General features: G+C 57.7%; 3 protein-coding genes across 11 annotated transcripts in view; 2 read left to right on the top strand and 1 right to left on the bottom strand.

The window, feature by feature from the left end:
* NRBP1 (nuclear receptor binding protein 1) overlaps positions 1-15,749 on the top strand; it is a 78,019-nt gene extending 62,270 nt beyond the window's left edge. For 3 of the 4 annotated variants that reach the window (XM_073335405.2, XM_073335404.2, XM_073335407.2), the window contains 9 exons: positions 3,577-3,675; positions 3,800-3,932; positions 4,210-4,312; positions 13,200-13,250; positions 13,380-13,515; positions 13,612-13,665; positions 14,153-14,216; positions 14,296-14,351; positions 14,702-15,749. In XM_073335405.2, the coding sequence (XP_073191506.1) occupies positions 3,577-3,675; positions 3,800-3,932; positions 4,210-4,312; positions 13,200-13,250; positions 13,380-13,515; positions 13,612-13,665; positions 14,153-14,216; positions 14,296-14,351; positions 14,702-14,800 (795 nt within the window). In that variant the 3' untranslated portion in view covers positions 14,801-15,749. The remainder of the gene's footprint in view (positions 1-3,576; positions 3,676-3,799; positions 3,933-4,209; positions 4,313-13,199; positions 13,251-13,379; positions 13,516-13,611; positions 13,666-14,152; positions 14,217-14,295; positions 14,352-14,701) is intronic. The other variant, XM_073335406.2, reaches the window with a different exon arrangement.
* Positions 15,750-16,614: 865 nt separating this feature from the next.
* Positions 16,615-23,015, top strand: KRTCAP3 (keratinocyte associated protein 3). The gene is given in 10 exon segments (XM_073335403.2): positions 16,615-16,663; positions 17,523-17,707; positions 18,193-18,252; positions 19,873-20,073; positions 20,190-20,324; positions 22,383-22,454; positions 22,456-22,595; positions 22,597-22,663; positions 22,665-22,707; positions 22,710-23,015. Coding segments are annotated over 10 exon segments (951 nt in total). The 5' UTR covers positions 16,615-16,638; the 3' UTR covers positions 22,733-23,015.
* Positions 23,016-23,783: 768 nt separating this feature from the next.
* IFT172 (intraflagellar transport 172) overlaps positions 23,784-26,953 on the bottom strand; it is a 151,395-nt gene continuing 148,225 nt past the window's right edge. For 3 of the 6 annotated variants that reach the window (XM_073335396.2, XM_073335398.2, XM_073335397.2), the window contains 4 exons: positions 26,499-26,597; positions 25,673-25,826; positions 24,653-24,744; positions 23,784-23,965 (listed from right to left, as the gene is read on the bottom strand). In XM_073335396.2, the coding sequence (XP_073191497.1) occupies positions 23,876-23,965; positions 24,653-24,744; positions 25,673-25,826; positions 26,499-26,597 (435 nt within the window). In that variant the 3' untranslated portion in view covers positions 23,784-23,875. The other 3 variants (XR_012157848.2, XM_073335400.2, XM_073335399.2) reach the window with 3 other exon arrangements.

The raw sequence follows: 26,953 nt of genomic DNA, 5'->3' as shown, positions 1-26,953 counted from the left end.
CCCAGGTTTGATACAGTTTAATAAGGAATACGAAGCTTCCTGCTTCAGGGCATAAACCATCTGCCTGAGATTAGGCAGAACTGGCCCTGGGCAGTTTATTCTATAATTGTCCATTTTGGGGCTTCTTTTTCCTAACTCTGAAGCAGCTGGTGCTGGTTACTCTTGGAGCCAGGAGATGGGGGTAGTTGGACCCCTGCTCTGATTTGGCCTGAAAATTCCTATGTCCCTGTGTTCACCAGGCCTGAGCCAAGGAATCGGGAGTTCAGCAGAAAAAATATAATCTGCAACCGGTTTCAGGAAACAGACCAGGTAGAGAACTCTGCAGTCCATAATGTAAGCCCCTGCAGCCTAACAATAGGAGACGCAGGGAGGGGTCCAGACTAACAATACAAAAATAACCCTTTGAAGCAAAAAATCTTAAACTACCTCCTTGAGTTCCAAGGGGTCTGTGGTAACAAGGGATTCTCATCTGACCTCGCTGATTGCCCATCGCTTCCATTGCTGCTATGGAAAGTAGGTATTTCTCAATGCATGCAGCAGTGACGTTACGGTAATTTGCAACCCGAGTCTGGGGAGCATGAAAATCAATAGTGGGAGTGACACATGGGGGCAAATAAATGCCCCGGAAGAACAAAGCAGACAGGGAGTTGGTGAGGCAGCACCCGTTGGAGACGAGAGGAAAGGAGTGAAGAGTGCAGTCCAGTAGTATTCTTCCCAGCCGGGGGTATGAAGAATCTGGTGCGGGCACAGGAAGAACTGGACAGTACAGAAGGCAGCGAGTCAGTCCAGTAGTATTCTTCCCAGCCGGGGATATGAAGAATCTGGTGCGGGCACAGGAAGAACTGGACAGTACAGAAGCCTTTGCAGTAGTTGACAGATTTTCGCCTGCTTCCACAGGAGACCAAACAAAATGTGTACATGACAATTCCCCCAATTCTTGTCCAGGGTCTCAAAGTGCCAACTCTAAGTGAGCAGCGTGTTTTCCTGAGGAGGAGTTCACTGATCGTCTCTTCTGAGGAGAGCAGCAGTTTGTAACCTGAGTTGGTCACTGCAGAGGGAATCATGTTTTATTGGTCCTTATGTGCCAGGGCAGCAGGGCTCTGCCCCGATGAGCTGTGCTCTTGGGCAGGGGGTTGGACTAGATGGCCTCCAGAGGTCCCTTCCAACTCTGTGATTCTATGATAAGATCGGGTGCTTTGGAGACACCTTCATCTATCATGCAAACATTTGTCATTGGAAATGGCTGAGGCGACCTCCTCAGTGAACGCTGCCGGAGTTGCAGTTGAGTTAATTTTGATGGCATCAATGAGACCAGAAAGTCACAAGTGTTTAACGTGACCCTGTTGCTGCACAACACTGAAGAGTTAGACATGGTTCGGAGTTTTGAGCACAGAGACCTCTGTGTGCTTAGTCCCATGGCAAACGCTAGAACAGTGGTCCCCAAACTATGGTGTGCACCCCCCCCAGGGGGGCGCAGAGGAGCATTTGGGGTGGCGCATTGTGGGCCTGGACTGGGCCAGTCTCCACAGGGGGCAGGGAGGGAGCTCTACCCATAGCCTTGCTCCTTTCTCAACCCCCAGTCCTGCTTTGCCTCCATGCCCAACTCTGCCCCTGTTCCCTCTCCACCCCCAGCCTAGCTCTGTCCCCAGCCTGGTTCTGTCCCCGTTCCCTCTCCACCCCCCAGCCGCAGCCTCGCTCTGTCCCCAGGCTGGTTCTGCCCCCAGACCAGCTCCACCTTCAGCCCAAGCTCCGCTGCTGAGAGAGCCTTGGCTGTGCAGTAATGGGGTGGGGGGCAGGGGCATGGACAAATTCCGTTACAGGCAAGGGGGCACAACTGGAAAAGTCTGAGCACCACTGCTCTAGAACATTCATGCCAAAGTTGGAAGTTTATTGATTAGGGGAGACAGGGAAAAAAAGAATCAGACAGAGAGCATTTTGAATTGGAATTGTGATGCAAAACAAACATAATCAAAACTTATCAGACCTCTTTTAGAGAGGATATTTGTCACTCTTATTTTGTCAAGCAGTCCTTAGTGGAGAAGAAAGGGTTAGTGCTGTTGAATTTTGAGTTGACTGTTGTGAGTGGTGGTTACTTTTCCTGCCTTTGACAAAACAGACCAGCAGAAGAGATTAGAAAAGGGGCAGGAAATATGGCTTTTTGTTAATCTTGAGATGCAAGGGCCTTGGTCAATCAGACAGATGTTCTGGGCTAGCAAGTCGGCCTCGACTTTGGACCCTAGCACACCTCTCTGGTGTGTGACGCCATCGGGCTGGTTTTGGGGGGGTCCTGCTCCATCACTGTTGCTTCTCAGGCTGGGCAGAGGTGCGTGTGCCACTTCATCCCACCATACCAAGACTGTGCGGGTCATTGCTGGTGTGAAAAGCAGTGGGGGATGGAAAGAAGCGCAGGAGAGAGGGGAAAACGGAGCAGGATCTTGTGATTATCAGTCTGGGGTCCTCACTAGTCTGGCCCTCCTGATGAATGAGGCTCTTCGAGCACAATCAGTCAGGCTCTGGAGTGAAGCAGAGGCCTGTCAGCCTTTGCTCAAGGGAATCCCCCAGGAGTCTGTTTTCGCCACGTGACTCCTCAGAAGGGGGCAATGGGCAAAATAGTCCATCCCATAGTTTATCTTTCAACTAGGTCCAATTTCCAATTTGGTCCATTCTGATTCTTCTCTCACGTTGGTTCCCAGTGACGCTTTCAACACAGTCCTTGGGTGGTGTCAGCTAAACTTTGTTTGGACTAATTCAGTCTCTGTCTGTGCTTGTCCGCGGTTGGCATAGGTGATTGTAATGCTTTTGAGCTTTCGCTCTCTTTCCAACACTGTTTTCAGGCAGCTAGACCCCAGTTATTACAACACTCCCATCTGTGTGTTGGGCTGCCATTGGAAGTGGATGGGGTAGCCTTGGTGGCTCTTTGAGGTTCCCTCTGAACTGTGGGTAGCAACACTGCTGAAGGCATTTCCTTAGCTACCTTTCTGATGGTATTGGGGGAAATAGCCTTTCCAGCTTGTTCTGGGTCACTGGAGTCACTGGGAGCAGGGACAATTTTGGCAAACTTATGGCAGCAGTCCAGATAGTTCCTGAGGGAGTGCAGGGGTGGAACCATTCCCTGCAGCCAGCTCAGTTACTCTCCTACAATTGGATCCAGTATTGCCAACCCCGAGAGCTCAAAAACCATGAGTAAGACCCCAGCAAATCCTGAGCTGGACTGGAAATTAGACCTAGCTGAGAGATAAACTATGATTTTAAATAACAGTGGGTGCTTTTATTTGCTTTCTGAGCCATTAGGCCATGTTAGAGTCCTGCGTTCAGGCTTGTCCCTACAATCATGAGGAATGAAAATATATATATAATATGCAGAGATTCTCACTTAATCACATGCCTCCAAGGGCTGGTACTTTACAAGAAACACCAAATATCATCTGATCAAATTACAAGAGTTGGCAATATGGAGTTTCCCTCCGTTCTCTCCCCGCCCCCACAATTACGGGAGTAACTCACTTGGGCTGAACTCTGGTAGAGTGACTAGGCCACCTGGGCTCAGCTGGGCCTGATGTTTGTTTCTGCTGGCAGATGGCGGTGCTGGAAATCCAGGGTAATGGTGAGTCATCCTATGTGCCCCAGGAGGCTATTAACAGCGCCATCCAGCTGCTGGAGGACCCCTTGCAGAGGGTGAGTACAAGGCAGTGTTAGAAATATGCCTGTTGACATGCAGGGCCCAGATTTGGCCCCTGGCAGCAGCACCCTCTTGGCTCTGTCTGATGTGCCTTCCTATGTCTGGCTTATTGCCTTGTAGGAGTTCATTCAGAAGTGCCTGGAGCTGGACCCTGGGAAACGTCCCACTGCTCGGGAGCTCCTCTTCAACCAAGCTCTGTTCGAGGTGCCCTCCATGAAGTTACTGGCTGCTCATTGTATCGTTGGACACCAGCGTGAGTATGAGATCCAGGGCACAATTTGCTCTGTGCTTTCAGGAGACTCCAGCAGCTCACCACCCTACAGCCATCCCAGCATTGGGAAGCCGGAAGCTTAGCCTGGAATGCGAGGCTTGGGGTGGCTGCAGCATTTGAGTGTCCATCCCTTGGCAGTGCCTTGCCTGCTGCAGAGCAGTGTGGATGTCTCAGAGCTGCATCCCATGGCTTCCTGCAGCCCTCAGGCAAATTGGGCAGGGTTAGGACAGTGTGGGTGTAATCTTCTTCTTCTGTGCAGATATGATTCCTGAAAACGCTCTAGAAGAAATGACCAAAAACATGGACATGAATGCAGTGCTGGCAGAGATCAACCACACAGACAGGGAGGGAGTCAAGATGATGTGAGTACCCCTCTCTGCAGGAGAGCTAACCTCCCCACACTGCTGCAGTGAACAGCAAGAGCTGCCCAGCACATTATGGTCTGTATTACTGTCGCACCTGGGAGCCCCAGTCCTTGGCCAGAACCCCTCTATGCCAGGCATTGTACAAAGACAGGCCCTGCCACCAAGAGCATAATGCTGAGCATGTGAAGCTCCCAAACTCTGCTCTGGTGGGAGCTGACTCATTGTGTGGGGATGGCCCAAAGAGCCTGGGAGTGAGAGGAAGCCAGCCTGGCTGTCTCCACGGCGGGGGGGTTGCAGAGGTGGAGAAACTGGAGGAAGAGAACAGATGGTGGGGGTGTGGGAGGGGCAGTCTTTTGGCTGTTCTGGGTTGTTCTGATCCAAATGGGACTACCCAGAGCAGCCATTATTCCATGTGCCTGGACTGATCCAGGGAGGGGATTTGGCTCCGGAAAGGCAGTATCCCATGGGCTGGGCTGGGCTGGGAAGCAGGAGTGATAGGCTAGCTTCGCTGACCTGCGGCTCAGTCTCCTCCCTGCCGGGTCAGGCTACCCCCAGAAGTCAGTGCTGAAGTTGGTCAACGCTTCAGGCCTAACTCTGAGGCCGCTTCTGTCGTACTCACTGTACCCCAAGACTTCAGAATTGGGGGAATTTACTGAGTAACCAGTGAAAGGGTCTCTTCTTTCCTGCCTGCATTTTAAAGCTTCTCTCTGCAGCCATGCTGGTAAGAAACTTGTTTTTCTTTGAGCTGTCGCCAAGGTGGATCCCACTGTAGGTGCATATGCACCTCATGCGTGTGAGTGGAGTCTTGAATAGCCGTGTCTGGGGCTGTGCATGTGCCCTGTGCCGCCTCTTGCAGCCGCACAAAGGGCGGAGCAGCCACGGCCTTCCTTCAGTTCCCTCTGGCTGCCTATGGCAGCCAAATGGAACTTGGCAAGTGTCTGACCCACTATCTCTGCTGCCTAGGGAGAGCCCCCCCCCGGACAGGTGCTGTATGCAAGTCTTCTTCTAGGAACCACACATCCAGGATTTCCCAGCCTTTGACTGTCACTTCTGGGTCTAAAGTGACCCCTGTGGACTGCTCTCTGGCAGATTTAGCTTGAGCTGAGCATCCCTGGATATGTCCGTCTCAATAGGGATCAGCCAATCAAAGGATGGGGGCAGGGTTTGGAATCTGCAAGGTGGTGTGGTGTGTGCAAAGCAGCTTGTTCCTGTGCACAGGAGCGGGCTGGGGAGGAAGGGGGCAGACACCGACAGCTTTTCTTCTTTGTCAATGTCCAGTTCAACGGGACTGGGAAGATTCCGTCCCAAGGTTGGATGAAAAATTGGTTTTAAAGTCTAAAGAGGGTAGTGGGTGGGATGCTTACCAGATACCGTCTGGCTGCAACTGCCGGGAGCAGAGGGTGGGTCATAGAATATCAGGGTTCGAAGGGACCTCAGGAGGTCATCTAGTCCAACCCCCTGCTCAAAGCAGGACCAATCCCCAATTAAATCATCCCAGCCAGGGCTTTCAGGTCAAGCCTGACCTTAAAAACCTCAAAGGAAGGAGATTCCACCACCTCCCAAGGGAACACGTTCCAGTGCTTCACCACCCTCCTAGTGAAAAAGTTTTTCCTAATATCCAACCTAAACCTCCCCCACTGCAACTTGAGACCATTACTCCTTGTTCTGTCATTTGCTACCGCTGAGAACAGTCTAGATCCATCCTCTTTGGAACCCCCTTTCAGGTAGTTGAAAGCAGCTATCAAATCCCCCCTCATTCTTCTCTTCTGCAGACTAAACAATCCCAGTTCCCTCAGCCTCTCCTCATAAATCATGTGTTCCAGTCTCCTAATCATTTTTGTTGCCCTCCGCTGGACTCTTTCCAGTTTTTCCACATCCTTCTTGTAGTGTGGGGCCCAAAACTGGACACAGTACTCCAGATGAGGCCTCACCAATGTCGAAGAGAGGGGAACGATCACGTCCCTCAATCTGCTGGCAATGTTCCTACTTATACAGCCCAAAATGCCGTTAGCCTTCTTGGCAACAAGGACACACTGTTGAAATATACAAATATTTCAAAATACATAAAGATAATGGTGGACCACATGTCATTCATGTTTTTTATAAACTGCCACGGAGGAACGAGATTGCCTTCCCTCTGCGCCGAAGCAGTGAGATTTTGGAATTGTGCAGATGAAACCAGATCAATGTCTCAGCATCTTACCTCCCAGATGTACAAAACACCATAGCAGATTCTCTCAGCAGATGCTTCTCACAAGATCAAGAATGGAAGATAGATCCCACTATACGCCAATGAGTATTTCACTGTTGGGGTGTCCCACAGACAGTCTAGATCACCACATCCAAAAACAAGAAATGTGCCGAGTTCTGCTCAAGGTGGTCTAAGTCACCACTCCCTGGGAGATGCCTTTCTCCTTTGTTGGAGTCCAGGACTTCTGTATGCATTTCCCCTAGTTCCTCTGATGTTCAAACTGCTGTTCAAGAGAAAGACATAGCTTAGGTTATTCTTGTAGTTCCAACGTGGCTGAGACAAACGTGGTTTCCTTACCTCACTCAGCTCGCTGTTTGTCAACCAATCACTCTCTCTAGATTGTCCCGCATTTCCTCTCCCAGGAGGCTGCCCTGGCCTTGGGGTTCTTTGGCTCAAGGCATGATTTGCACAGCTTAAAAACAACCTGTGCCGGGGATGTAAAGGGAGTGCTGTTAACACACACACATGCACACCCCTCTCTCTCTACATCCTCTGTTATCATTTTTGCTAGATTATATCTTAGAACTAAAGATGACCGGATTATCTTTAAGTTCTGTAAAGGTGTGTTTGGCAACCATGATGGCCTTCCAGCATATGATTTTTCTGTTTTCACTCATCCTACAACGAGGAGGTTTCTCAAGAGACCAGACCATAGGTGCCGACTTCCCCTCTGCCTGGTGGGTGCTCGACCCCCCCCCCCTTCCCATTCCACTCCCTCCCACCCAAGCCCGTATAGCTTCAGCCCATTTGCCGGTACTGAAGTCAGGCTTACTGGCTCGTAATTGCCAGCATCGTCCGCCTTTGGAGCCTTTTTAAAGAATCATTGGTGTTCGGTTTGCCGTCTGCCAGTTGCCTGGTGCAGAGGCTGATTTAAGCGATAGGTTACATACCACAATTAGTACCTGCAACTTCATATTTGAGTTCCTTCAGAACCCTTGGGTGATGCCGTCTAGTCCTGGGGACTTGTTACTGTTTAATTTATGAATTTGTTCCAAAATCTTCTCCACTTCAATCTGGGACAATTCCTCAGATTTGTCACCTAAAAAGACTGGCTCAGGGTGGGAATCTCCGTCACTTCCTCAGCCGTGAAGACCAATGCAGAGAATTCATGTCTAGCTGGACCAGTGCACATTTCAGAGACGGATAACACAGGGGCCTGAGAGTTAAACCTTCTGCTTAGCAAACTAAGTTTAGCTTCCAGGACCTGTCCCCTATAGCCTACTGTCACTGGTACCAGCAATTGCTGTGATCCACAAGCTCCTCCCCAGCACTCAGAGTCCATCCAGGTGTCCTCACAGGTCCCAAATTAGAAACACTTTTGGACAATATCAGAATCTACTGTCTCCAGAAAAACAGATCCACCTGTCCCTTGCCAGCTACTGGAAAGGATTCAGACCCACCAGTTCTTCAAAGTCAAGAGCTTTTTGATCCCAATACAGAAAATTGTTCACCCAGGAGTCAAAATAGGCCTAAATATTACCAACATGGTAGAGATTTGCAAAGATCCAAAACATTGTCTTTTTGGTTGGTTGCTGGCAGGGCACCTCCAAAAGTGAACAACTGATTGGTTACAATGTGGTTAGGCATCATTCCCGGATCCCATCCCAATGTTCTTTTGTGGCAGAAGAGAGTGCAGACATAGAATCATAGAAGATCGGGGTTGTAAGAGACCTCAGGAGCTCATCTAGTCCAACCCCCTGCTCAAAGCAGGACCAACTAAATCATCCCAGCCAGGGCTTTGTCAAGCTAGGCCTTAAAAACCTCTAAGGAAGGAGATTCCACCACCTCCCTAGGGAACCCATTCCAGTGCTTCACCACCCTCCTAGTGAAATAGTGTTTCCTAATATCCAGCCTAGACCTCCCCCACTGCAACCTGAGACCATTACTCCTTGTTCTGTCATCTGCCACCACTGAGAACAGCCGAGCTCCATCCTCTTTGGAACCCCCCTTCAGGTAGTTGAAGGCAGCTATCAAATCCCCCCTCACTCTTCTTTTCTGCAGACTAAATAACCCCAGTTCCCTCAACCTCTCCTCATAAGTCATGTGCCCCAGCCCCCGAATAATTTTTGTTGGCTTCCGCTGGACTCTTTTTCAATTTCGTCAAATCCTTTCTGTAGTGGGGGGCCCAAAACTGGACGCAGTACTCCAGATGTGGCCTCACCAGTGCTGAATAGAGAGGAATAATCACTTCCCTCGATCTGCTGGCAATGCTCCTACTATTGCAGCCCAGTATGCCGTTAGCCTTCTTGGCAACAAGGGCACCCTGCTGACTCATATCCAGCTTCTCGTCCACTGTAACCCCTAGGTCCTTTTCTGCAGAACTGCTGCCCAGCCATTCGGTCCCTAGTCTGAAGCGGTGCATGGGATTCTTCCGTCCTAAGTGCAGGACTGTGCACTTGTCCTTGTTGAATCTCATCAGATTTCTTTTAGTCCAATCTTCCAATTTGTCTAGGTCACTCTGGACCTTATCCCTACCCGCCAGCATATCTACCTCTCCCTTCAGCTTAGTGTCATCTGTGAACTTGCTGAGGGTGCAATCCATCCCATCATCCAGATCATTAATTAAGAAGTTGAACAAAACTGGCCCCAGGACAGACTCCTGGGGCACTCTGTTTGATACTGGCTGCCAACTAGATATGCTGACAGCTACCCCAGGTTATTCTGGACCCTTAGCAAGCTTCTCAGAGTGGGGAGCATAGCTGGAAGACAATAACCCCTGGGTCATCTTGTTCCTCACTCAGAAGGAGGTAATCTCTGTTTCAAGCTCACCCCTTGTGCTGTACAGTTTTTCAATCTCTCAGTCCATGTCCTGTTAGTTCCCTTTGACAGCTCAATCTGTAGCATGTCTGAACAGAACCAAGATCAGAGCGTCTCAGAGAAATATTGTCCCAGGCAGAGAAGAACCTGTTTCCTTTCATAACAGTTCACATAAAGGCTACGGAAAAGAGATGTGAAGTCCTCCTCCTTGTCTTATGGTGGACAGGGAATCTCCATTGCACATGCAGAAAAGAACAGATCTTGAAGCAGATTTGGACCACCTACAGGTTTTCATGGCCGGAAGGGTTCATTATGATCCTCTAGTCTGACTCCTGTACAACAGAGGCCTCTCAGTAATTCCTAGAGCAGATCTTTTAGTAAAATATCCACAGCTTGGGGATTGGAATTGAGGTGCAGTTCAGCAAACCAGGTCATTCAGGCTGTCCAGACAGAACTCAACCAGGAAACTTTATTTAGTCAAGTTTCATTTCTGGTGCAAAGCGATATAGTAAGCACTTTGGGGAAAGGGCCATCTGTACAGGGCCTGGCATGGGGGCACTGGCCTCTAAATAATAATCATTGCAAAGTTATGGTGATCTTAGCTACACTAAAAGAACAGGAGGACTTGTGGTACCTTAGAGACTAACCAATCTATTTGAGCATGAGCTTTCGTGAGCGACAGCTCACTTCATTGGATGCATTCATGAAAGCTTATGCTCAAATTGGTTAGTCTCTAAGGTGCCCCAAGTCTTTTTTTTCTTTTTGTGAATACAGACTAACATGGCTGCTACTCTGAAACCTTGGCTACACTAGTCTCCTGGTGGATGCTTGGAGTCCTACAAGCCAAGCCCTGTAGAAAAGTGGGTACCAGCCCTCGGAGCATTCTTTATGTAGGTACGTGGGACTCTCCACGTGAGCATTATCCGGTGGTGATAGTCCTCAAACTGGCCAAATTATACAAGCTTGTGGCTGGCTTTTCTAGTTGCCGCTGTCTCTGAAAGGCAAGTTTTGAAACTGATGCCTCTCTCTGTTATGCTGTGAGAGAAGGCTGTTCTCTTCGCTCCAGAAACTTTTCTGTCCAGGGGCCACAGGACTTCATAGTTGCTGCAGGCAAGAGGTTAAAATCCTGTTAGGCATTTGCGAAGCCATTCGGGAATCAAACAGAGGCTCTCTCCAAGGCCTAACGACACTGTGGGAAGAACGTGTCTAAGCCTCATCTGAGGAAACGCTGTGCAAGGTTGGTGTCCGTCCCTCCACAGAAGGAACAGGGGCTTTGATCCGCATTGGGAATGGAGAGAGTTGGGGATGTGGTGGCAGTCTTCAGTTGCACACAGGAGCGTCACTGTAGACAGTTTGGTGAGACCTGGGCTCTGTGCAGGGCAGTCAAAAAAGCAAACAACGTGTTAGGATGCATGGAGAGTGGGGCAGTGAACAGAGAACATTCTAATGCAGTTCTGTAAATCGGTGTGGCCTCAGATGGGTTCTGGGTGGAGTGCTGGTCACTGATGCTTTCAGTGTTACCCCTGGGCTACAGGGTGAATCGCTCCCACCTGCTTACGGTGCAAGGGAGCCTTCTCTGTGCCCCCTGGAGGGAACCTGCCCAAAACTAGCAGCTGCTGGCAACACAAGCAGCCCACTCCAGGCTCTGCAAGCCCTGTTCTTTCCTTCTGCAAGCAAACAATTTGCATACCCCAGCTCTTTGCCTCCAGGGCTCACTTAGGGAGCCTGAGTGGAGATAATGTATGGGGCTAGTTAACCCCTTGAGTTCTACTCTGGCCCTGGGGCAAAAGTCTCTCCAGCCTGTCTGTGTACACCACTTCATTACACTCAAGTGTCCAGTCCCGCAACTTCTGGACACACGCAATGTGCAGAGATTCGCTGCCTCTGTGGAAGCAGCATCCCCCCTTCACTAGCGTCACCACAGATCTGCCCTGTACTTAGCACACAACACTGAGCCATGTCTCTAGTAAAACCTAGTGGCAGTTTGGGACAAAGCTTGAGAGATTCAAATAGCAGAAAGGAGAAGAGCTGGAAACATCAGGTGACAGGTAAAAGAAAAACAGAAGATGCATTGTGGCGTCTACACGTGTTAGCAAGTTCTTTTCCGGTCTGAGGGATTTCTCACCCAATGGTCAGTCTGTGTAACTCCTGCCCAGTCCAGAGAGCTGGGAGCCACTTTCCATGAGACACTCATGCTGGCAGCATGTCACTTCTATAATGGACAATCTCTTGTGCCCTTCTTTCTCCTATTATACAGAACCAGACCTTTTGTCTCCTTTGTAATCAGCTTGTCCCTGGTCATCCCCCTGTTCACGGTCTTTTTCTTGGGTTCTTTTGTGCTTTGTGTAAAGGCCCAAGCCTACACCTTGTCTAGATCGTAGACTCTTGGTGGGGCTAGGTAGAAAGACATCCGTTGTTGTTACATGTGATTGAATAAGCTCTGAGAACCACCCCTCTTGCCCAATTTCACATCCAGCAGCTTTGGGACACAATATTCCACCTGTCACATGACTCTTAATCTCTTCCACATACACATCTTGGAATAACCATGACAACCAGCGAATTCGTAGCTTTCGGCAGGGACCAAATGGTCCCCTTTGCTGAAATACCATAAAGATGACAATCACAAGGAAAACATACCCATCTGGGCATATCTAGGTAAGTCCCTGGGTATGTACTTAACTGTGTACCCCCCCCCCCCAACTGTGGCCAACATGGGGTACTTCAATCACCTTATCTCCCAGGATATTGCAGAACTGGAAGGGGTTCAGAGAAGAGCAATGAGAATGATCAAGGACCTGTAAAAATTCTCCAGGAAGACTGAAGAGATTGGGATTTTTACCTTAGAAAGGAGATGAATAAGAGGGGACACGACAGAGAGGTATATAAAATCAATAGTAGAGAAGGGAGAGCGGGAGCATCTGGTCTCCCTGCACAAGAATGGCAGTGTTCAGTTATTAAAAGGGAAAGGAGAAAAGGAAACACTTTCTCACACACACGCCGACCCTGATGCAGAACACTGCCACAGAAAGTGGCTGAAGCCAGAATTTAGTAAATGTGAAAAGGGCTGGACACGTGTGGATCAAAACTATTCAGCATGATCACAGTTGATAAGTGTGGCAGCAACATTAAACCTCTTGCTTCAGGGCTTACATCAATCTCCAGCTATTAGATACCATGGTGAGGTCTATGTGGGGGGTAGATTATCCCACCTCTGCTACCCCAGGGTTCTCTGCTCTTCCTCAGCATTATCTAGTGCTGACACTGTCAGAAGACAGGGAACCTGGTCTGATTCAGTCTGGAGGCTCCTGTGTTCATAAGCATCCTTTGGTAGGTAGGTGCTACTGGGTTGGTTCCCAAGTAAGTCCTTAAATTACAAAGATCTTGCTTTATATGGATGGAACTTCTACCTATTTCTGCCTGTTCTACTGCCCTCTGACAGTTCTGCTTTATCCCTCTCTGCTAGTACAGTGTGAGTGATGGAGAGCAGCTGTGCAGCAGGGTGCCTTCTCCACTCGCAGGGCCTCTCCTTGTCCATTGATTCCTGGCATTGGCTAAATGGCTGCAATACACTTTGTGGTGTGTTAACAGGCTGGTCAACAGGGAGACAGGGCTACCGTTGTGTTAGGGCTTAATTTCCCTTAAAGCTCCTAGTGTGTTCAGCTTTGGAAGAGCCCCTTGGAGGGCCCAGGCTGAAGGGGCAGGGCTTAGTCCTAGAGCCTCCAGCCCCTGCATTGCACAGGGGAGAGGTTCTACCTCCTGGTTGTAATGAGGAGAGAACTGTCAGGCAAGCCCCCCCATGGCACTGGGCAGGGAGGCGGCACAGGCTCGGTTTGGCTTGTCTTGTGACTTCACTGCCCCTTTTTTTTTTTCCAGCTTCTCCCAGTCCCCGGCACTGGAGCTGGACAAGTTCCTGGAGGATGTGAGGTAAGATGCCATCCCCCTCCTATGCCGTGAGACTCTCCTGCCTGCAGCTGGCCCTGGGCAGGTTCCTGGACGCTGCCTCCGCTCACCGGGAGAAGGCAAGCGCCCTCCATAACGCTGCTCCTCTTGCAGGAACGGCATCTACCCACTCACAGCCTTTGGGATGCCTCGGCCCCAGCAGCCCCAGCAGGAGGTGGTGAAGTCCCCCATTGTCCCCCCGTCAGTGAAAACCCCAACGCCAGAACCTGCTGAGGTGGAGACCCGCAAGGTGAGACGGGGAGGAGATGCTGCTGCTGCTCTCCCCTTAGTGGCTGCACCGTGCAGTGGCAGCTGGAGTCACGTGGCCTCTCTGCTTCCCTTTCAGGTGGTGCTAATGCAGTGTAACATTGAGTCAGTGGAGGAGGGAGTCAAGCACCACGTACGTTTCCGTCTCCCTCTTGCACACGTGTGCTCTGTACGGGCAGGGTCTTAAGGCACCATTGCTGAACAGGCTGCTTCAAACGTCTCGGCTCCCCCTTGGCAGCAGTGGTGGGGTGAGCCGTGCTGTGGCCTGGACGTGCTGGCTGCTGAGCCCTGCTGCCCCGGCAGGTCTCCAGTATGCAGGGCCCAAAGCCACGACAGGCTTGGTGATCCGTGGCAGAGCTTGGCAGCCCACCTGGTGCAGTGCAGTCCCTGCGGGATCCACGCTCCTTGTGCAGGAGAGAGCCTGGCATTTCCTGGCTTGGGTGTGGCGCATACTGTCCTGCGGGGAGCAGAGGGGATTGTACTGGGCCTGCTCCAGGCACTGCTCGAAGTACGGAGGGGGGCAGGGTGGGGAGTAAAGGGCAGGGGCCACCCGGGCCGTGGCAGCCCCCCAGCTCATGCAGGAATTGCGGCTCCTTCTCATGTCCACCTTTCTCCTGCAGCTGACGCTGCTGCTGAAACTGGAAGACAAATTGAATAGACACTTGAGCTGTGACTTACTGCCCAGTAAGTACCTGCCCTTCCCCTCCCCTGGGCTGTGGGGCGTCCCGCCAGTCCAGGACTCACTCAGTCCTCTCTGTTGTAGATGACAATATCCAGGAGCTGGCGGCCGAGCTGGTACAGCTGGGGTTCATCAGTGAGGTGAGCTCCTGCCTCACCCCTGCTGGCACGAGGGGGAGTTGGCTGCATGGGTCCCCCCCACACCTCTCCAAGCTTATTCCTGTGTCAGCCCCTTTTGCTCACCTAGCTGTGCTTGTGGGCTGCCCCTCCCCTCAGCGCACAGGCCACAGGGTTTCTTGTCCTGCTGTCCCCACCAGTCTTCCCCTTCCAGGGCCAGGCTCCTGCTGCTCCCTCCACCCCAGTCTCTCAGATGTGGGCTTGGTCAGGCCTATGGCCCAGCTTGCCTGCCCCTGCCCTCTGCCTGCCCGGGGGTGCCAGCTGGGGCGGCCTGGCGTGCAGAGTCACCCTGCTCACTGCTCTGCTCTCCCCAGGCCGACCAGAACAGACTTACCTGTTTACTTGAAGAGGCGTTCAGCAAGTTCTTCTATGCCCGGAACGGAGCCCTGACGGCGGTGACCGTGTCATCCTAGCAGCCCCTCCACGCTGGCCGGCCCATGACCCTTTTCAGAGTCTGTCCATCTGTGTAGGGCACCAGCGAGACCCTAGACGCTGCGCTTGGAAGCTCATCCTGCATGTGCCGTCGCCAGGCCCAGCGACAGTCTGCCCTGCCTGCCTATTAAAGGGGACTTTGCGAGTCAGTATTATTTGAGCCGTGTTTTGTTGGGATTGTGTGGGGCGGCGTGGCCAGCCGGCCCGCGGGAATGTGCATGGTATTTGGTCTGTTGGAACTGTACAAAGTTTGGTGGGTTTTCTTTTGCACAGGACAGAAATCTTTTTATTTAAAGGTAGAAAAGAGGGGAGCCCCCTACCCCCATGCGCACCACACCTGCTGTCTGCCTCTAGCACTGTTCTGTACTCATCCCCCGGGGCAGAGGTGAGGGGGGTTCTGCAACGCGCCCTGCTCACCCTCGCCCCCAGCAGCCCCTTGGCGCTTCACCCTGTGGCTCTCTATCCCTCTTGTTTACGTGTGTTACGCAGCAGCTTGGCCGAGGCTGGGCTGGAGCCCCGGGGCAGGGGTAGTCACTGCCCTCTTGGACCTGGAGCGAGCTGGGCAGGGGTGGGGTTGGGAGCAGGTGTTTGGAGCACTCTCAGGTGCCCCCCAGCAGGCTCTTGCTGGAGGGGCACCTGGGTGCTGCTCTTCCCCCTGCTGGCCCTAGAGCCCCCCTGGGTAGGAGACTGGCCCCTGGGCCTGGGGAGCTGTGGGCTGTCCTGCGTGAGTTCTGCCCCACGTCGCCCTGGAGGGGTTGGGGGGCTCTGAGCCCTGCTCCCAGTCCCCTGAGCCAGGCCTGTTCCCACCCACTCCGCTCCCCCCTGCAGCCCCTTCCCCAGGGGCCAGGGCCGCTGCCTCTGGCCCCTGGAGCCTCGGGCTCTAGTTTCTATCGTTTCCTATTTTAATAAACTGTTTTGTAAATAAGTAAACACCGCCTCTTTGCCATGTGTGCTGGGCCCCGTCTACCTCCGCCCGTGGGGGGCCGAGGGGGGCGGCGGGGGGCGGCCCTGGCGGGGCTACAGCCGCCCCCCCGCTGTGTGGGCCTGAGGGGGGCATCGACCCCCCGGGGGCTCCGGGCACGCGTGGAGCAGCCGCCACGGGGAGGGGGCGGCTCCTTCCCTCCAGCGCTGCCGGGGACTGAGCTCCCGGCGCGGGACCCCCAGGCCCGGGCTCGCCGGCCTCGGAGGGGAAGGTGGAGAGACCCCCCCCCCCGATCAATCGTTCTGCCGGGAGGCCGGACTCCTGGGTTCCGCGCGGGGGTGGAGGGGCGGGGCCGGACTCCTGGGTTCCGAGAGGGGGATCGGGGCCGGGGCCGGACTCCTGGGTTCCGGGAGGGGGATCGGGGCCGGGGCCGGACTCCTGGGTTCCGAGAGGGGGATCGGGGCCGGGGCCGGACTCCTGGGTTCCGGGAGGGGGATCGGGGCCGGGGCCGGACTCCTGGGTTCCGGGAGGGGGATCGGGGCCGGGGCCGGACTCCTGGGTTCCGCGCGGGGGTGGAGGGGCGGGGCCGGACTTCTGGGTTCCGAGAGGGGGATCGGGGCCGGGGCCGGACTCCTGGGTTCCGAGAGGGGGATCGGGGCCGGGGCCGGACTCCTGGGTTCCGCGCCGGGAGGGCGAGGAGCGGGGCCGGACTCCTGGGTTCCGCGCGGGGGTGGAGGGGCGGGGCCGGACTCCTGGGTTCCGCGCGGGGGTGGAGGGGCGGGGCCGGACTCCTGAGTTCCGCGCGGGGGTGGGGGGCCGGCGTCGGACTCCTGGGTTCCGCGCCGGGCTGTGAGGCTGATCCGGGCTGGGGCGGTGACGGAGCCCGGAACCGGCGGGATGGGCTGCGGCCGCTGCGGGTTCGGTGAGTGCCGGGGTCCCGCCCGGAGCCCATTCGGGGGGGGCCTTCCTCGAACCGCCCCCCAACACCCATCTCCCTCACGGGCAGACTCCCGCTGCTGCCGTGCGTGACCCCCCATTGCACACTCAGGTGTCTCCCCCCTGCCGTGCGTGACCCCCCATTGCACACTCAGGTGTCTCCCCCCTGTCGTGCGTGACCCCCCCCACTGCACACTCAGGTGTCTCCTTCCCATTGCACACTCAGGTGTCTCCCCCCTGCCGTGCATGACCCCCCCCACTGCACACTCAGGTGTCTCCCCCCCTGTCGTGCGTGACCCCCCCCACTGCACACTCAGGTGTCTCCCTCCCATTGCACACTCAGGTGTCTCCCCCCTGCCGTGCGTGACCCCCCCCACTGCACACTCAGGTGTCTCCCCCCTGCCGTGCGTGACCCCCCCCACTGCACACTCAGGTGTCTCCCCCCTGCTGTGACCCCCCGTTGCACACTCAGGTGTCTCCCCCCTGCTGTGTGTGACTTCCCCCAGTGCACACTTGGGTACCCTCCCCCCTGCCGTGCGTGACCTCCCAGTACACACTCAGGTGTGTCCCCCCCGCTGTGTGTGAAGACCCCCCTTATTGTACACTCAGGTACACTCCCCCTATGCCATGTGTGACCCCCCCACGGCACATTCAGATACCCTCCCCCCATGTCATGTGTGATTTCCCACCCATTGCACTCGGGTACCCTCTCCCCTGCAATGCGTGACCCCCCTCAGCACACTTGGGCACCTCCCCCCCATGCCCCTTGGGGGGTACTAGGCCCTTACGCTGTGTGTGATTCTCTCCAGTGCCCCCCCCATGCCTGACGCCTGCCTCTCTTGCAGACTTGGGGCATGGGCCCCAGAGCCTCATGCGTTCTGGCATTACCCTGATCATCCTGGGCCACTTGAACTTCATCCTGGGGGCCATCGTGCACGGCACCGTCCTGCGCCACGTGGCCAACCCTGAGCGCACGGTCACCTCCGAGTACACAACCGCCAACGTCATCTCCGTCGGCTCCGGGCTGCTGGTGAGTGAGGCCCCGCCGGCCGGCCCTGCTCCAGCACCCGTAGCCCCATTGCTCCCCCCCGGTGTCCCTGGGGCTCCAGCTGCCTGCAGGAGTCCCTGCGTGGCCCCGTGGGGTGAGCCCCAGCGATGTGCCCGGCGAGCCTGAGCCTGCAGGGACACGGCGGCCCTTGCCCGCTGACCCCGGAGGGAGACACGTGCTGGGCAGCTGAGCGCAGCTAGAAGCTGGGCGGGAAACTGAGGCCACTGGGCCCGTGCAAGGAGCAGAAAGCAGAATCCCTGCAGCGGTGAGATGCCAGTCCTGCCCCCTTCCTGCCCAAACGCCAGGGTCAGAGCATGGGTGTGGCTGATTTTGGGCCATAGGGCCCCTGATTTAACAATGCTTTTGCTTGCTATGCCCCAGGGACCAGCCCCAGGGTCTGGGGCAGCTGCGGCCGGGGGGGGCATGCACTGGGGGAGGGACTGACCCTTCCCCCCATCTTTCCCTAGAGCATCACTGCTGGGATTGTGGCCATCTTGGTGTCCCAGAACCTCCTCAAGGCAGCCCTGGTGAGTGAGCGCTGGGGAGCCGGCGGGGCTGCAGGGCCAGGTGGAGCGAAGGCCAGTGCTGGGGTCACAGCCGGGGAACCCAGGGTGGGAGGGGGAGGCCAATGCTGGGATCACAGCCAGGGAACCCAGGGTGGGAGGGGGAGGCCAATGCTGCGGTCACAGCCGGGGAACCCAGGGTGGGAGGGGGAGGCCAATGCTGGGATCACAGCCGGGGAACCCAGGGTGGGAGTGGGTGGCCAATGCTGGGGTCACAGCCGGGGAACCCAGGGTGAGAGGGGGAGGCCAATGCTGGGGTCACAGCCAGGGGATGGGGGGCAATGCTGCGGTCACAGCCGGGGAACCCAGGGTGAGAGCGGGTGGCCAGTGCTGGGGTCACAGCCGGGGAACCCAGGGTGGGAGCGGGTGGCCAGTGCTGGGGTCACAGCCGGGGAACCCAGGGTGGGAGGGGGAGGCCAGTGCTGGGGTCACAGCCGGGGAACCCAGGGTGGGAGGGGGAGGCCAGTGCTGGGATCACAGCCAGGGGATGGGGGGCAATGCTGTGGTCACAGCCCCGGGGGGGGGGGGGGGCTGAGTTCGGGCAGGAAGCAGCATTCAGGGCCGTGGCCCAGCTCCTGCAGCAGCCGCTCCCTGGACCTTGCTCCCTGAGGTGCCTGTCTCTGCTGTGTGGGCCCAGCCTGCTTTCAGCTGTGTCCTCCGCCGGCCACACCTGCTGCAGATAAGGCCCCAGCTCCTTCCATCCGGGCTGCTCCCTGTCCCCGCCTCCGCCCATGCATGCCAGGTGCACGGACAGACCTCCCCTGGCTGAGTAAGGCCTCCCCAGCCCGTGCCAGGCACCCCCTGCTCTCCCCAGCCAAGGCCAAGGCCCTACCTTGTGCTGTGTAAATATGTGACAGCCCCTCCCTGCCGCCAAGCGCTCACAGGCAACCCCACAGCCCTTGACACACGCGGGGGGGCAGGTCCGCCCACCCCATGGCTGGGCCACGGCTGCGCTGTGCAGCATGGTGCAATGCAGGTGTCTCGGCTCAGACACTAGCATTGGCTCGGTGCAGGATGGCTCGTCCCCAAGGGAAAGCCAGGCGCAGAAGTGGGGCCTTGGGGCACTAGGAGGCAGAGGGCACCCAGGGTTTGTGCCAAGCCCTCCCCGTGGCTAGGCTGGCAAAGGGTGCGTCTGCCACCAGCTGTAAGCAGACAGGACGGTGCCAGGCGCAGTCACCGGGGGGTGGGGGAAGGGGCTGCCAAGAGCTGAGGCCAGGGCAACGGCTGCCAGGCACCCGTGCTCGTTAGTGCAGGGATCGGGTAGTGCTGGAACGGGCGAGGCAGGGGAGACCCTGACCCCTGCAGCTTCACATGGACACGGGGGTGGGGCTGGGCCCCGTAGGGCTGCAAGGGCCTGGGGTGCAGGGAGGCGTTGGAGGCCCAGAGAAACGTTCGTCTGGGAGCAGCTGCTCCAGTTGCTGGAGGAGGGGAGGGGTCGGGTCCCTGCTTGGGCGTGTGGGGCCCAGGGCCGCTGCCCACCTCACCCCGGGCTGCTGGAGCTGGTGAGTGGCCCCTGGCGGGGGGTGGGGCGACGCCCCGTGGCTGCCCGGCCGCCTGCCCCCCAGCTCTGGTCTCTGCCCGCAGCACTGGGCCTTGCTGTGCGTCTCGCTGCTGAACTGCCTGCTCTCCGCGGCCTGCAGCTTGGGCTTGGCCCTGGCCGTCTCCCTCACCATCGCCAGCAGGGGGCGCCGCCTGATCGTGGGATGCAACAGCTCCGCCCTCCCAGCCGACGCCCGGGCTGCCATAGCCACCAACGACTGCCCCTTCAACACCACCCGCATCTACGTGAGTCCCTGCTGCGGGGCTGGGCCCTGCCCATCCGTCGCCCCTGGCGGGCTGGGCTCCCCTGCTCCCTGCACGCCCCCCTGCTGCACGCCCTGACCTGACTGCACACCCCCCAGGACACGGCCCTGGCGCTCTGGTTCCCCTCCATGGTGATGGCTGCGGTCGAAGCGGCGCTTTCCGGCAGGTGCTGTGTGGTGTCCCTGATCCTCCGCGGCATCGGCCCCTGTGCAGACACCTACATCCGCCAGCAGGTCAGAGGTTCCAGCCAGAACCGCCCCCTTCTTCCCCTGGCCCTGCCAGGGACTCTCTCGGGGGGGTGGGGCTCTCCCCATTTGGTGCACCAGACAGATTCAGCTGCTGTAACCCTGAGCACAGGGTCCCGGGGTGGTGTCCCCAACACCCACTGAGAGGTGCTGCACCCCCCTCGGGTGTGAAGGGAATGAGGGGCCAGAGCAAGTGTGGGTTGGGGGGGGGTCCAAGGCCAGATATGTATGGGTTTTGGGGTGGGAGGGTCCAGATTACAGTGCAGGGCCAGGGGTGTCTCCCCAGGGCTGATAGAGGGGCTGTCCCTCATCTGCCCCCCATGCTCTGCCCACACAGCAGCATGTGACACTGCTCATCCAGCTTCAACCCTGAAAAAATCTACTCGATGCGCAGCGGCTGTCAAACCAGCTACCAGAATGGTGGGACCCGTTAGGAAAGAGAGAGATAATGAGACAAAATGTCATAATGCCACTGTATAAATCCATGGGACGCCCACATCTTGAATACTGCGTGCAGATGTGGTCGCCCCATCTCAAAAAAGATATATTGGAATTGGAAAAGGTTCAGAAAACGGCAACAAAAATGATTAGGGGTCTGGAACAGCTTCCATATGAAGAAAGATTAATAAGACTGGGACTTTTCAGCTTGGAAAAGAGACGACTAATGGGGGATATGACAGAGGCCTATAAAATCATGACTGGTGTGGAGAGAGTAAATCAGGAAGTGTTATTTACTCCTTCTCATAAACCAACAACTGGGGGTCACCCAATGACATTAACAGGCAACAGGTTTAAAACAAACTAATGGAAGTATTTCTTCACACAACACACAGCTTGTGGAATTCATTGCCAGGGGATGTTGTGAAGGCCAAAAGTATAACTGGGCTGAAAAAAGACTCAAATAAATTCACAGAGGGTAGATCCATCAATGGCTATTAGCCAGGATGGGCAGGGACACAATCACATGCTCTGGGTGTCCCTCACCTTCTGCCTTCCAGAATCTGGGACTGGAGAATGGGATGGATCACTTGACAACTACCCTGTTCATTCCCTCTGGGGCAGGGGTTGTCAAGCTTTTCCTTTCCGAACCCCAAAGCGTGCTATTAAAAACTCCATGGCCAACAACAACTGTGTTTCTGTATATAAAAGCCAGGGCCGGCATTAGGGGGTAGCAAGCAGGGCAATTTCCTGGTGCCTCATGCCACAGGGGGCCCTGCGAAGTTAAGTTCAGCCCCAGGTGACAGGACTTGGAGCCCTGGGTGGTGGGGTTTTGGCTTTCTGCCCTGGGCCCCAGCAGGTCTAATGCCAGCCCTGCTTGGGGGACCCCCTGAAACATGTTCATGGCCCCGCAGTGGGCCCCAGACCCCTGGTTGAGAACCTGGGCACCTGGCACTGGCCGCTGTGGGACCTGGAGACTGCGCTAGGTGGCCCTTTGGTCTGCCCCAGTTTGGCTGTTCTTATGACCCCTGCACACCTCCCTGGGGGTTCAGTCACCCCAGCCCTGGCATCACACTGCCCCTGGGGTGCTGCTGCCCAGGGTGCCTCGCTCAGGCATCTGCGTTCCTTTCCAGCTGGAGGAAGAGATGGCAACAAAGGAGGTGGCATCTGAGGACCGGCACAAGCAAGAGCTGTGCCAGCTGCTGGCTGTGGCGGACGGGGCCCCGGCCTAGGGGCAGAGGTGAGGGGAGTGTGTGGCGTCACCTGGCCCAGCAGGGGGAAAGGGGCACATGGGGGAACCCGCTGGGTTGGTGGGTCTCTGACTGTCCAGCCCAGCCTGGCTAGGAGCTGCTCAACCCGGTGCAACTTCCACCCAGGCAATGGGGACCCTGTCACTCCCCCTCCTGGCTGTGCAGGGCCCCGTTCCCTGCCCGCGCGGGGCTCTGAGTCCCACGGTGCCACCGCCTGGCAGGGCCCCATTCCCTGCCCATGCCGGGGCTCCTGCCCCCTCCCGGCCCGTGCCAGGGTCCGAGTTCTGTGGTGCAGCCGCCCGGCAGGGGCCGCAGGGGTCTGCAGCCACCACAGCTGGACAGTTTCTTTCTCTCGCAGGCGCTGCTCCAGGACCCCCCCGGCCACATCGGCCGGGAGCGGGTGAGTGAAGTGCCCGTCATGCTGATGCAGCCCCATGGGAGAGGCAGAACGCAGGGCCAGGAGGGAGGGGGCAGCTGCCCCTCCCAGCAGACTGTTCCTGGGGGAGCAGGCTCTCGGCTGCTGTGGCAGGGCCCTGCTGGTATCAGGGCTCCCGCGGCTGTCCCCCTCGTGCCAGTCCTGCTGCTGCCAGCCCTCCTGGGGCTCTTCCCACCATGCTGTGCTGCATTCCCAGCCCCATAGGGCCATGGGGGAAGGGATCCCACCAGAGACACCAGCGAGGAGGGGAGAGACATCTGGACAGCCAGTGACCCCGCTGCAGGTGGGGCTGGCCTTTCTCAGCACCCCTCCCTCCAGCTCTTCCCCTCAGCCTCACTCCACACTTGCCCCTTAGCTCGCCCCCTCCCACCCACACACCCAGCCACGGCATGAACCGGCCCTCGCCCCGGCACGCTGCGGGTGTGCTCGGCCCCAGGCCCTGCCAAGTCTGTGGCGCCAGGACAGGCCACGGCTCTGGGGCTGTCCTGTACCTAGCACACGGGGCTTGGCTGGCCCTCAGGCACCATCCGAATAAACATGGTTAATAAACTCTCAGTGGTTTGGGACCTGGCTTCCCAAGCGACTCCCTGAGTCTGGGTAAGCTGCTGCAAGCGAGAGAGTCACTGGGTACAGCCCTTGGCTGTCCTCTGAGGGGGGCTGAGCCGCAGTGGGAAGCAGGTTGTAACTGCGGTCAGTATAGCAGGGAGAGGAGTCTGGCTGTGGGTGGGTCTGTGTGTAGAAGAGGGAGGAGCGTGGCAATGGGCCTGGTGCACTAGAGCAGGGAGAGGCCTGGCAGTGGGGGTGTTAAGGGAGGAGGAATCTTGCAAGGGGCAGGGCATGTTGAAGGGGTGGAGCCTGCAGTGGGTGGGGCATTGAAGAAAGGGGAGGAGCCTGGCACTGGGGCCATGGTGCAGGAAGGACTCTCTCTGGGGCCAGCCCGTTGTTCACCAGCTCGCTGTTCGGGGGGTCTCAGCCCTAGAGGAAGATGTGGGGTGCTGGACGCTCTGCTTACACACTCGGGGCCTGCTGCTCGGCGCTCAGTCCTCCCCCTGCACTTGCATCCCCCAGGCAGCGGAAGGGCCCAGCCTACCCGACCCCGCAGGGAGCGGTCTGGAGGGCAGGGCCCCTGTGCTCGTTCTCGGTTGCTCTGAGCCTGGCCTGAGCCCCATCACTTCAGGGCCCTCCAGGTGACGCGAGCCTGTGTTGGGCTCCTGTGCTCACCTGCGGCCTGGCCAGGCCCTGGGGTGCCATGGGCTGGAGGCAATGGGATGCTGCCCACCCCCAGAGGAAGCGCAGGACTCGCAAGCAGGGCCGGACACGGGATCCAGGATCACAGCTGGGGTTCCATAGCCTGCTTTATTGGGGAGCGGTGAGGGGGCGGGGAAAGCGGGGCCCCACTCAGCCCTGGCGGCCGCTCACTGGAAGGAGAGGCTGCTGCTCGGCAGCCCCCCAGACCACTGGCCGATGAACTTGAGCACGTCTTGGCACACGGGGCTATGGGACGTCTGCAAGAGAGAAGAGGAGGTGCTGGGCACAGGCTGCGCGGAGCCACCCGGGCTTGGGGGATTCAGCGCATCCTCCCACTCCCTCCTGGGGGACAGTGTGAGCCCAGCCCCCGAGCAGGTGCATGACCAGGCAGCAGCTGGGCCCAGCCCCCCTACCTCACATGCCTCCTGCCCCCATGGGGCACTAGGGCAGACAGGAGCCTGTCCCTTGGACTGGGGCAGGGTGGGGCACGGCCCTGGTCCCTGGGGCCCACTGGGGGTGGGCATGGGGCAGAGCCTGGGAAAGGGGGGAGCCCAGCAGGATAATGCACATGGGGGCTGCGTGACGCTGGGGGATGTTCACCTGAGGTGGGGCTGGGCCAGGCTGAGACCCCATACGAGGGCTAAACCCAGCCACGTCTTCCCCTGCTGGGCTCAGCCAGTTCCCCCTGGGGGAGCCAATGCCCCTAGATCCCCTGCCTTTGTTGCAGCTCAGAAGCGCTGGGCGAGGGGGTGGGGTGAACGGCTGCCCCCCCATTCTCCCTCCCAGTGGGCACAGGCCTGTGAGTGAGCCAGAGCCATTGCCTTGTCCTGCGCCCCCCCCCCCCCCCCCCCGGCGCTGAGCCCCTCCCATGAAGACAGGCTCTCCCCCCCCCCGGTGCTGGGCGCTGAGCCCCTCCCTTGAAGACAGGCCCTGCCCCCCCTCACCTTGACGGCCATCAGAAACTTGTTCCATGTGTCTTTGTTGGCTTCTTTCCCAGGCCGCTTGAACTCGACCTTGTTCCTCAGCACAGGGTAGCCTGGCCACAGACAGACGCTGCTGAGCGGGGCCAAGCTGGGCTGAGCCCAGCGCTGCCCGACCCCCAGCCCTGCCGGCACCACCCCCAGGGGCCTGGCCCAGGCGCTTAGCCAACAGCACCACCCAGGGCAGAGCCAGCACGGGGGCCCAGAGGTGCCATGCGGGGGCGGGGGCCCCAACACACAGCAATTCCCCTGCCAGGATCTCAGGTGCCAGGACCCTGCCCCATGCCCGAGGCCTTCGTCTGCAGTTCCCTCGCCAGTGTCTGATGCCCCCTGCTGCCAATTCCACCCCCAGGCCCAAACCTCCCCACCACGCCTGCTCTCCCCAGGTCCCAATCCTCCTCCACGGTCCCAAACCTCCCCCCCACCAAGCCTGCTCCCCCCAGGTCCCAAACCTCTCCATCACCAACCCTGCTCCCCCCCAGGTCCCAATCCGCCCCCCCGGGCCCAAACCTCCTCCCCACCAACCCTGCTCCCCTCAGGTCCCAATCCTCCTCCACGGTCGCAAACCTCCCCCCACCAACCCTTCTCCCCCAGGTCCCAATCCCCCCCCACTACCAATCCGCCCCCATGGCCCAAACCTGCCCCCGCCACCGGGTCCCAATCCTCCTCCACAGTCCCAAACCTCACCCCCTGGTCCAAACCTCTCCCCATTGCCAATTCTGCCCCCGTGGGTCCCAAACCTCTCTCCATCCTGCTCCCCTGCCAAGCCCGCCTCCCCCCCCAGGTTGCAAATCTCCCCCCCACCGCCAATCCTGCCCACCCAGGTCCAAATCTTGCCCCCCTACTCCCCAGGTCCTGATCCTTCCTCCTCTGTGCCAAACCTCCCCACCACCGCCAATTCGCCGCTCCCAGATCTCATTCCTGCCCCCCTGGGTCCCAATCCTGCTCCCCCATCCCCGAGGGGCTAAATGTCCAGGGACTCACCGGTGAGGAGGCAAGGCAGGGAGTGCACGCCCGTGCTTGCGGCCACCAGCGAAGCCTCGTATGTGTCCCGCTCATCTCGGGGCAGAACCTGCTCCAGCCGCTGATCCATGGACATGGTGAGCACCCAGTCCCTGATCTCCTCCCGTGTCGCCTCCTGCCACGCAGCACAGATCACTGCTGACTCCGGGCACCGCCCTGCGAGCTGGCCTGGCCCGGCCCTGAGACCAGGGCGGGGGTCAGGCCCCCAGATCCTGAACCCCCACTGACAGAGGGGGCCCTGGTCCCTTGTGTCCTCTGCCTGGTCCTGAGAGCTGGGAGGGGTGCAGGGTGGGGGGGCTGGTCACTCACCCCCCACTCACCTGATCCTGAGAGCTGAGGCCTCATCCTTCGCTTCCCTTACCCCCCAGTCCTGAGAGCTGGGGCCCTGGTCCCTTGAGCCACCCTCCCCCGTGTTCCTGAGAGGTGGGAGTCTGGCCCCTCGACCCCCTAACCCTCTGGTCCTGAGACCTGGGGGCCTGGTCCCTCCCTCCCCCCACTCACCTGGCCCTGAGACCTGGGGCCCTGGTTCCTTGCATCATCCCCTATTGCTGAGACCTGGGGCCCTGCTCCCTCACTTCCCCTGGTCCTGAGAGCTGGGAGCCCGCTTCCTCACTTCCCACAGTCCTGAGAGCCGGGGGCCTGGTCCCTCGCACTCCCCACCTCCTGTTGCTGAGGGTCAGATCCTGCACACCCCCGCTTACTGCTGACAGCTGGGCCCTGCTGCCTCACTCCCTGCCTGTCCTGGGGCTGAGGGAAGCGGGGGGTGGAGAACACGGACAACACTCACAGCCACGTGCTGGTGCGCCGGGAGTGGCACCTCGAAGGGGATGTCTGTGTTCTGGAAGTCGACATGGTCCAGGGCGTCGAGCGTGCCCTCTTCAATGGCCTGGGGGGCAGAGGGAGAGTGCTGGGGGGGACAGCATCCTGCAGTGCCAGGCCAGGCAGCCCAAACCTCCCGCATCAGCAATGGCCGCAGCAGGGTCCCAGGAGATGCGTTTGCCACTCTTAGCGGACACACCAATGGCTCACATTAGCCCTGACCTTGCAGTCAACTGCTCTTCCACCCAGTGAGCCAGGCCCCATCCTGCGGGACCTACATTCTCTGTTCCAAGGGTACGTCCTGGCATTTAGCTCTGTTCACATGCACCCAGCATACTGCCGAGTGGGTGAGGGAATAGCTTGTATTGGACCAGCTTCTGTGGGTGAGCAATGCACGCTTTGGCACTCACACCTGAGAGTAAG

This window comes from Lepidochelys kempii, chromosome 3 (genome assembly GCF_965140285.1).
Source record: "Lepidochelys kempii isolate rLepKem1 chromosome 3, rLepKem1.hap1, whole genome shotgun sequence".
NCBI classification, from domain to species: Eukaryota; Metazoa; Chordata; order Testudines; family Cheloniidae; genus Lepidochelys; species Lepidochelys kempii.
The sequence above is the reverse complement of the archived record's forward strand: the minus strand, read 5'-3'. Positions and strand labels throughout refer to the sequence as shown.